General features: G+C 32.9%; 2 protein-coding genes across 2 annotated transcripts in view; both read right to left on the minus strand.

Moving 5' to 3' along the window:
- The window catches only part of LOC107597030 (SCY1-like protein 2), a 27700-nt gene extending 17673 nt beyond the window's left edge, over positions 1 to 10027 (minus strand). The window contains exons 1-4 of the mRNA XM_016287935.1: positions 9888 to 10027; positions 7326 to 7521; positions 5454 to 5611; positions 639 to 783 (exon numbers count right to left, since the gene is read on the minus strand). Coding sequence (XP_016143421.1) covers positions 639 to 783; positions 5454 to 5611; positions 7326 to 7502 — 480 coding nt within the window. The 5' untranslated portion in view covers positions 7503 to 7521; positions 9888 to 10027. The remainder of the gene's footprint in view (positions 1 to 638; positions 784 to 5453; positions 5612 to 7325; positions 7522 to 9887) is intronic.
- acot18 (acyl-CoA thioesterase 18) overlaps positions 1 to 11246 on the minus strand; it is a 446653-nt gene that overhangs the window by 185757 nt on the left and 249650 nt on the right.

The following is an 11246-nucleotide window of genomic DNA, read 5'->3' on the forward strand; positions in this document are numbered from 1 at the left end:
TGTGTGCATTGAATTTATTTAATACACAAGTTTCACAATTTGAGTTCAATTACTGAAATAAATGAACTTTTCCACAACATTCTAATTTATTGAGATGCACCTGTACTTGTTGCACTGCCTTTTAAAATTTTATTTTGTAAAATAATATTTATTTATATTTAATAAATATATTTATTCAATACATTATTTTAATTGTACTATTTTTTCAAGTTTATTAAATAATGTAACTTTTTTTAATAATAATTTGTAGTATTTAAACATTATTTTGATTACTGTATTATATAATAAACCATGTTAAACATCTGGATGCATTATCCAGAATTTTTTTTGGTCCTATATAAGATAAAAGTGGAAAAAGATTTGTGGGGAAAAAATTAAAAATAAAGATTTGCAAATAAATAATGAAGAAAAAACCCTTTGGTTTTATATTTTTCAAAAAAGCAACCATTTAATATAAAAATAATATAAGAAATAAAATACAATTTATTTGTTAAATTGCATTATATGCTATACTATTAGGTTAAAATGTGTGTGAGCTGTAGTTTCAGATTTTTTCCTTGTAACTTTGAGATGACAGAAAAAAGAAAAACTCGAAAGAAAAAAAGTACCTCTTTTTAGCTGTATAAGAAAGGCCTCACCTGCAGTAAGCCATATTTGGTCTCAACGTCGTAGAGTTTGTATTCTTTGATGTCTGTGGGAACAGGACTAGGGAGGTTGTCCCACTGGCCGAGCACATTCGCTAGACTGGCAAACACAGGCTCTGTGCAGAACGCCAGACAGTCTCTAGAGATAAAGAGGCAAAGACATCCAGTGAGAACAGTAATGACAGACAGATAAAAGCACAGAAAGTAGGAACTGGTTGTGTTTGTGACCTTGGAGACATTTCTGAGCCACATTTCAGATATACAGTCGTTTTCTCTGTATATTTCCAGTGTTTGTGTAAAGTACTGATTGTTTCAAAACTAGTGAGCTGCCCACCTAGGCAACATTTTTTTTATTTCCCATCATAGACTTGTATCCAGTTATTAATGCAATTAAGATACTTAATTTTGACCAAAATATAAAGCAGCATCACATGTATGCTTACTAAATAAACCAATCCCAGAACGCACTACAATGAAATCTGTCATGCAAGATGGTTTGATGCAGCATGGAAATATTTTATGCAGTACAAAACCTTTACATTTTTGTGCTTAAGAGTCTCAAGAAAATATCAGCATAGCAACATGCTAATGTCATACTACTTGAATGAACTGTGAGGCGGGAAATGAGCAAGAATAAATTGTACCCACTGCCAACATTGTTTATTCGCAGCCACTTTGTTGTTTTATCACCAAATTCACTAAAGGAACGCAATTGGTGTGGTGCACATGCATTATCAATAAAGCATTTAAAATCAGTCACTTCTGAAGTTCCATGACAGTTGAGGCCTGTTTGCATCAAAGGATTCTGATTAGCTGTCAATGTTTTTATCATTCATCAGCTGGAGGAAAAGCATTCTGAAAAAGTGCTTCAAATTATATCGTTCTTCTGTGTCATTATCGTTATAGCTGTAAATTTTCGCTAATCTCATAGAACTAGAACGATAATTAAAAATGTATAGTTATTACTATAGTATGTGAACACGGATTATAATCTATTTGCTTTTGATGCAAGGTGTTTTTTTTATCCTAACCAGGCATGACAGCGAAGTATGACTAGCAACACAGAATTATGGTATATAATATATATGATAAATGGTTTCTATTTCCTCTACGTTGCAGCTGACGGCAAACATTTAAGTTTATTGTAAAGAAAACATTATTCTAAAATGTTTCTATTTTATATAAAATAAATATCCAAGATTAAGAGAAGTGCTTAAATTTGTGACATGAAAATGCATCCAAAAATAAATAATTAAATCAATTCTTTAGAGTCTGGGTGTCAACGGTGGCTATTTTTCATATGGAGTCTAAACAAAATCTCACAGGAACCTCCATTTTTGTGATATCAACTTCAAATTCGGAACATAACTTAGTTAGCCATATATATATTTTTGTGATATTAAATAAGTATATCAACATACTTATGTTCCAAATTTGAAGTTGATATCACAAAAATTGAGGTTCCATATGAAAAATAGCCACCATTGACACCCAAACTCTAAAGAATTTATTTATTTATTTATTTTTGGATGCATTTTCATGTCACAAATTTAAGCACTTCTGTCACAATATTATTATTATTAATTAATAGTTTGAAAGCTCAACCTTGAGACACAAACCTTACCAACAATATATATTGTCATAATTACTAGGGATGCACCGATACCACTTTTTCCAGTACTCGCCCAATACCGATACTTTTATTTTTGGTACTTGCCGATACCAATATTTTTATTGCATTTGTACATTTTTTAAATATTGGGTACAGAAACCAAAAGAGTATGTATAATGTTAGTTGGTTAACTTTATTTATCAAATAGATACAGTCAACCCTAAATTTATTCAGACACCTTCAACATTTGTCACATTATCACAGTTTATTCGCTATAGTTTAGAAAATGGTAATAAAATATAACAAGAACTCAGAGTTAAGCGGAGTCAGAACAAATTCAGCTTGATAATGTTAAGATAACTTTGATAGAAAGGTATGTAATGGATTACAATCAACCAAAAATTAGACGGCTGTTAGTATGACAGTATTTACACAACTATCAATACGTAGTCGGGCAACCCTTAGCCTTAATGACAGCCTGTAGTCTCCTGGGCATGCTGTCATCCAGCTTCATGCAAACCTCAACTTCAGTGTTTTCCCAGACTCGGTCTGAATAATTTCTGGACCCAAATTTGTATCAATTTTACTTGTAGTCCACTGTATGAAGAATTTTTGGGTATGATTTGTCACAGTTTACTTTATTTTGCTATCCTCACTTACATAAATGAACTATAGTGTCCTGCACCCACTAGTAAAAAATTATCAAAAATGATATCTGGTTTCTGAATAATTTTTGGTTTGACTGTATATCCTTCTGTTATTTTCACACTTAATTATGCCCATTAAAAGTTGTTACTTTCACTGTTCATTTTTTTGCTCCATGTACATCATCTTTAATTTAATAGCATTAGAGCTGCTCCATTGCAGCCGCTTAGTACTGTAATCATGCGCTTTGCTGTAATAATGCAGGAAACCACTCGTTATAAATCTCCTAATTGTGATATTTTCAGAAATAGAAGTCACATTTTTGTTTTCATCTGAAACGTGCTGCGATTTATATTCCAAAACCACTCATATAATGCAGAAACAATCAAGCAAGCAAAACACGCACAACACACGCACGTATTTGTACTGATGCAGAATAGTATAGCCTAGCGCATTTCACACAGGCTGCTAGATTCACTTTCGCCTGAAAGTCGTGTATGCCTAAGGTTAAAAATAAATGACATTTATAGTGAATGCCCCTATGAATGGTTTTATTTTTACGATTTAGTTTTAATCCAAATGATGCGTGTGCTAAGTGAGTGAACATCAAAGATCACACAACAGAATTGCGCGTGCTCTCTCCCTCCCTCCCTCCCTCCCTTACCGTTAAGTAACTTGTGCATTGTTTTACTTACTTGTTTTTGACGTATCCGACCGAACTACAAACTTTCCAGTGATGTCTGTGAGAAAGATATATTCCAGAGGAGAACTGGCCCCCCGACTGAGCCTGGTTTCTCCCAAGGTTTTTTCTCCATTCTGTCACCGATGGAGTTTTGGTTCCTTGCCGCTGTCGCCTCTGGCTTGCTTAGTTGGGGACACTTCATTTCCGGCGATATCGTTGACATGATTGCAAAGATATTATTTAAACTGAGCTGGATGTTGACATCACTGAATTCAATGATGAACTGTCTTTAACTGAAAAATGAGTGTTTACTATTGTCACTTTGCATTATTGACACTATTTTCCTAATTAATGCTGTTCAGTTGCTTTGACACAATCTGTATTGTTAAAAGCGCTATATAAATAAAGGTGACTTGACATTATTTTAATTGTACTATTTTTTCAAGTTTATTAAATAATGTAACTTTTTTAATAATAATTTTTAGTATTTAAACATTATTTTGATTACTGTATTATATAATAAAACATGTTAAACATCTGGATGCATTATCCAGAAATTTTTTTGGTCCTATATAAGATAATGTGGAAAAAGATTTGCAGGGAAAAAATAAAAAAATAAAGATTTGCAAATAAATAATGAAGAAAAAACCCTTCGGTTTTATATTTTTCAAAAAAGCAACCATTTAATATAAAAATAATATAAGAAATAAAATAAAATGTATTTGTTAAATTGCATTATATGCTATACTATTAGGTTAAAATGTGTGAGAGCTGTAGTTTCAGATTTTTTCCTTGTAACTTTGAGATGACATATCACTTTTACACGGAGGCTCTACTAACTCGAAAGAAAAAAAGTACCTCTTTTTAACTGTATAAGAAAGGCCTCACCTGCAGTAAGCCATATTTGGTCTCAATTACAAAAAGGTTTGATTATAAAATACTGTATCAAATTTTGTAATATGACCCCTAACACCACCCACTAGGGGAAGGAGCCCTCTAAAAGAATTTAAAGTACCATTTCAATTCAGATTTCAAAACACTTTTCAGAGGATGAATTTTAAGCCTTTGAATGGTATGTAATTTATGTGACTACTAAAATATGCAATAGAATGATTACTAAAATATGTGATAGAGGAAAAAAAGCATTAATAGTTAAAAGGTCAATAAGGACACAAGTACGTCCAACTTTGTGAACTCTACATCAACAAACAAGATGATTTCATGACAAGGATTTTTTCAATTGTATTTTTTTAACAATTTAAACTACTTAATTTTATTCATTTGATTATGTACTTATCTATTTCATTGCACGTGTATGTGTTTTGTAACTGGTTTGGCTGTGTCTTGTAGCTTTGTCGCGTCTGGTGTGAACAGACAAATTGCTTGTCCTGGAATCTTATTGCATCGTGTTTAGTGAGGATAACATGTAGACTGTAGACAGCAAGACTAGATTCTGGAATGGAGCTTAAGTCTCACATCTCCTAAGAGAGCCATGTATTATTCAGGAGAGATTTTCCACAGATGAACTGCTGCTTCTGATCTCATGCATCCACATAGACACATATTGATTGTAGCAGCACAGGAGCCAATTCTTAAATAAAGAAAAAGCTCTGAACTCTTTTATCGAGAGTAGATTCTTTGCTTCTGAACCTTCATATCAGTTTTATTACATAAAGCAAAAATAAATCAAAGTGGATATAAAAAAGGAAGTGCAGTGATGATAACACTGGCTTTGTTCAAAAAGTAATGAGCTGACCTAGAAAACATTTTTGGGCATCATATGCATATTCGTCTAAGCTGGGCAAAATGCTGTCCATGTAGACAGCTCACTAGGTTTTAAAACACAGTCTGTGTCACAGCAAGTTGTCACCTGGACTCCTCCAGTGGGTGCTGAACCGTGAGGAGGCGCGGATGTCGTAATCGCGTCAGCTGTTGAACTCCTTTCTTCAGTGAATCAATGATCTGATCCTTCTCAAACTTCTGATAGCGATCAATGATCTTCTTATCGAACACAAAGACTGCCACTTCCTGGGGGAAACAGAAAGCTAATTTATAGCAGTGTAAAATTTTAACGGCTGAACACACACACGTACACAAAAAATAAAACAAAATAAAATACATACATAAATTCAAACGAAATAAAATAAAATGCATACATTCTAACAAAGAACCTAAATGAAATCAAATCAAAAATGTATTTATTAATCAATTCCAACAAATAATTCATAAAATGTACATTTATATTTATTTTGCAAACAAATTCATGTCTGTACATTCCACAAATTTATTTAGAAATATTAAAATGTATATTTATTTTGAAATAATATCGGTTTATCTGTACAGTCAACATTAATTTATAAAAATATTTAGATTTATATTTAATTTGCTAAACTTATTTAGAAACATTTAAATGTATATTTATTTTGAAATAATATCTGTTTATCTGTACATTCAACATTCATTTATAAAAATTATTTCGATTTATATTTAATTTGCAAAACTATCTGTACATCTGCAAATTCAACAAATAATATATATGTATCCAGTTATTAATGCAATTAAGATACTTAATTTTGACCAAAATATAAAGCAGCATCACATGTATGCTTACTAAATAAACCAATCCCAGAACGCACTACAATGAAATCTGTCATGCAAGATGGTTTGATGCAGCATGGAAGTGAAGGAAATATTTTATGCAGTACAAAACCTTTACATTTTTGTGCTTATTAAGAGTCTCAAGAAAATATCAGCATAGCAACATGCTAATGTCATACTACTTGAATGAACTGTGAGGCGGGAAATGAGCAAGAATAAATTGTGCCCACTGCCAACATTGTTTATTCGCAGCCACTTTGTTGTTTTATCACCAAATTCACTAAAGGAACGCAATTGGTGTGGTGCACATGCATTATCAATAAAGCATTTAAAATCAATCACTTCTGAAGTTCCATGACAGTTGAGGCCTGTTTACATCAAAGGATTCTGATTGGCTGTCAATGTTTTTATCATTCATCAGCTGGAGGAAAAGCATTCTGAAAAAGTGCTTCAAATTATATCGTTCTTCTGTGTCATTATCGTTATAGCTGTAAACTTCGCTAATCTCATAGAACTAGAACGATAATTAAAAATTTATAGTTATTACTATAGTATGTGAACACGGATTATAATCTATTTGCTTTTGATGCAAGGTGTTTTTTTTATCCTAACCAGGCATGACAGCGAAGTATGACTAGCAACACAGAATTATGGTCGAAAAAGATTTACATTCATATTAATTTTGCAATAATATCTGTACATTCGACAAAAAAAAGAATTTTTCACTTTGCAAAAATATCTGTACATTCAACATTACACATTACATTTATTTATTAAAAACGCAACCCATTCTAAATGACGCTTCCAAGACTACCACAATTTCAAACAAAATCTGTATTAGCCATCTAAACAATTTTATTTTGATGGCTACAAATTCATTTAAAAACACATGCACGTGATCAACAAACACAAGATTGTGGCAATGTGAGGAAGCAAGAACTGCCCCGATACAGCAAGTGAACATTCTGTAAAGTCATGACAATTACATCATTCAAAAAACTGTGCTGTGCATTTTCTAGGTTAAATACTTCCTCTTTCACTGCAAACAACTTACCAACATCAAACGTGATCATGTCATATTATATATGATACTGTATACATGAAAAAGACTAACAGAAGTGACTGTAATGAATAACCCACACACCTGTTTGGTGGACTTTTTGGTGCCGTTGTAGATCCTCCAGCTCATTCCTGGACCCCCGCTGGCGATATGTCGGCCCACCTCGAACTCCCGTGTGACAGGGTTGCCCATGACAGCACTGGTCACATCAGCTGTCACCTTGGTGACGGTGCTCTTTAGTTTATTGAGCATGGACTCCATGGTTCTACTGGCTGTCAACCTGCAACAGGAAGTAGAAACAGGACATAGGCTTTAAGAGTTATTTCATCATGTTGTCACGCTTCCTGTAGGACAAAGACAGCGAATTTGATGAGTTCAGGGTTTTTGTTATTAACTAAAAAAAAAAATTGCTAATTGAAATAAAGCTAAAATTAAATTAAATATAATATAGCATATACAGTATATAACATAACATAATATATGTAACCCTGGACCACAAAACCAGTCAAAAGGGTCAATTTTTCAGAATTGAGATAAATAAATAATCTTTCCATTGATGTATGGTTTGTTAGGATAGGACAATATATGGCCGAGATACAACAGTAACACTTTACAATAAGGTTCCATTAGTTAGTGTTAGTTCATGTATTAACTAACTAGAGATGCAGCGATTAACCGGTTTCGCAATTAACCGCGCTTTAAAACGTCACGGTTAATTAGTCGTAAAGGTTCCACTAAACCGAGTGGTTCTGTTACACGGAACGGAACTGTTGCAGCTTGCACAAAATGAAAACAAAGTTACAATAGTGGTGCAACCAGCTTAAAATGACGTGCTTATCAGAGGCACGGAGGCTACTACATGCATTAGATTAACTGTGGCAGAGGAACCAAACATGGAAGCTTTATTTCCACCAGAGAAATGCCTGTCGATAGTGTGGGACCATTTTGGGTACACCAAGAATGACCAGGGTTTCATTTAAATATTGCTCTAAAAAACTGCTGCTAAAGAGCGAATACATAAGGCATAATGCACGGCTAGCTGTACATTGAACGATTTTAATGCACGATGTGAAGGCAAGAACCACCTGACGTGAAGCTACAGCTGGCTAGCTCAGCATTCTGCCCCCTTCAGATCAGAAAGAGATGAAATAGTGCGGTAAGATCACATTTATTTGAATTCATTAATTATAATTATACTTGAATTAATTATTCGAGAGAGAGAAAGAGGTGACAGTTGCGTTTGTGTCCTCCTGAATGTACACGTGCGCAGCACGATCTCCGATGTCCCAAATCAAAATAATGTAACATTACATGTAAAATCATATGAATTATAAATATTATTAAAATTAATACGTATGGATGACAGTTGATTACAATAATATTTCAGTTTATTTCCATCATTAGTAACAGTTTCCCCTGTGGGACAAATAATGTTAATATTAGTCGTGTATTAATAATAGGCTACTTCATTCACTTTATTTACTATCCCTGTTGTAGTATTATTCATAAGTAAAAACCAACAAGATTTTTTTTTCACCATGTTTCCAAATTCTCTACCCCAGGTCCAAAAGAAATGTAAAGAATGTACAAACTGAGAACATTAAATACTTTTGTGATCTATTTCCATTTGTTATTTTCAAAAGAGAAATACTGTCATGGATGTTTACAGAGCAGAGGTCACCTTTTTTAATCCCAATGAGAGAGATGAGAGGTGACAGTTGCGTTTGTGTCCTCCTGAATGTACACGTGCGCAGCACGATCTCCGATGTCCCAAATCAAAATAATGTAACATTACATGTCAAATCATATGAATTATAAATATTATTAAAATTAATACGTATGGATGACAGTTGATTACAATAATATTTCAGTTTATTTCCATCATTAGTAACAGTTTCCCCTGTGGGACAAATAATGTTAATATTAGTCGCGTATTAATAATAGGCTACTTCATTCACTTTATTTACTATCCCTGTTGTAGTATTATTCATAAGTAAAAACCAACAAGATTTTTTTTTCACCATGTTCCCAAATTCTCTACCCCAGGTCCAAAAGAAATGTAAAGAATGTACAAACTGAGAACATTAAATACTTTTGTGATCTATTTCCATTTGTTATTTTCAAAAGAGAAATACAAAATAATAATCTTTAAAAAAGCATCATATGACCCCTTTAAAGTCTGTGTTTGTCAGACGGAAATCACACAGCGGCCTCATAAGGAAAAGTGTGACTTATTTAACATATTTTATGAACGAGCACCTGACAGACTGAGTGAGATTCAGTGAAACAAGTTAACTCTACTCATTACTGACGGAATAAACTGAACTGACACCAAATAAGAAAACGTAGCTTGAATTATACATGATGCCCAAAATGCTGTCAGTAGGTTTGGAGACACAGCGATCAATGTAAATATCACTTGTGTTTCTCAAGGCAACAAAACCTCAAAGTGCTATCCATGAGAAATGAACTGAAACGGAGACAGATTACCTTCACAGTGCGACTATATAATAAAACACGACATACGCGGAGCTAACAGGCTAAAGCTAATGGAGTGAAGCGTCACAACACAGAACTGATCAATAACCGCGGAATAGAGTTTCAGAATAAATATCCAGCTCATAACCACAGAGACTACAGTCTTACCTTTACAGTAGAGGCGCTGACAGTGAGACTGAGTGATTAAAAGCAGGATTAAGACAGTAACAAAACTGTCAGCAGTGCTGGTGGCTAACAGCCTCCATTACACTTCATCAAAACACCTGAGATTCCGCTTCAGCAGCTAACCGTCTTCTTCTTCTTCTTCTTTTTCTTGTTAGTTTTATGGCGGATTGCAACCATGACTTATCAGGTGCATACCGCCACCTACAGTATCGGAGTATGCAGCATGGATTATATCGCACTGAATGCACTTTACATTATATAAAAAAAATAAATTAAAAAAATATATATATTTTTTTTAATAAATATTATAGTACTACTATCTAAATCCTATAATATACCCCTGTATCCTATATATATATTAGTGCTGGGCAATGATCGCGAATAATTTATATCATATAATATAATAATAAAATATTATATATTCATGTTTATGTAATATATGTGTGTGTAATATGTATATATATTCCACAACAGCATCCTGTGCATCTTTAAACCTGCTAACCTTACTGAATGAGCGATGATAAAAGTCCTGATTTTCTAAATATCAGCCATGGACTGACTCGCTTTTAACTATCATCTTTTGCTGATGTTTATTTGATTTCATTTTTGGGAGCCTAATACCGTGTCTTAATAATAATAAAGCTAAAACCTTCTATTACTCTTGCCTAATGAAACTCCACTGGATATCGTTAAAATCTGATCACCTTGTATATTTCAGAAACATTAAAAGCTTTTTTTTTTTTTTTAGCAAATAAGAGTCAGAATGAGAGTTTTGAATGCATTTTAATGAGTTTAAAATATCAGAAAATTAAAGTGCATCTAAAAAAGAATCTATTTTATGCAACTACAATCATTTGTAAATAATAATCCGTACAGTATGCAATTCACTTTCTATTCAATTACTTATTAATAAATACCATCAATATGAAAAACCCACAATTAATCCAGTGCATTTATGATTTGGGTTGGAAATCGAAAATCAATTCCAATTCCAGAATCGGACACTTGTTGTAAAATTTAAAATTCAATTCCGCCTATCAATCTTTTTTTTAGGTGGCAAAAAGGGGCTGTTTAAAATGTATTTGTCTTTGAATCATTCATTCAAGAGATTCATTCAAAAAACACCGATTCATCCATGAAACAAGTAAATCTTGAGTGAGTCATTGAATCATTTCATTTCTAAATTCCATGAGATTTTGTTTAGTTGCCTAATGGTTTTTTTTTCTTCAGAATTGTGAGAAAACCACATCCATAAAATAAAATAAACGTTCCAGTTGTTATGCGGCCAGCTGATTTTTGTTCAAGGTATTCAGAAGCAATTAAATGTTTTGCAAAGAGACA

This window comes from Sinocyclocheilus grahami, unplaced genomic scaffold (assembly GCF_001515645.1).
Source record: "Sinocyclocheilus grahami isolate Dianchi unplaced genomic scaffold, SAMN03320097.WGS_v1.1 scaffold226.1, whole genome shotgun sequence".
NCBI classification, from domain to species: domain Eukaryota; kingdom Metazoa; phylum Chordata; class Actinopteri; order Cypriniformes; family Cyprinidae; genus Sinocyclocheilus; species Sinocyclocheilus grahami.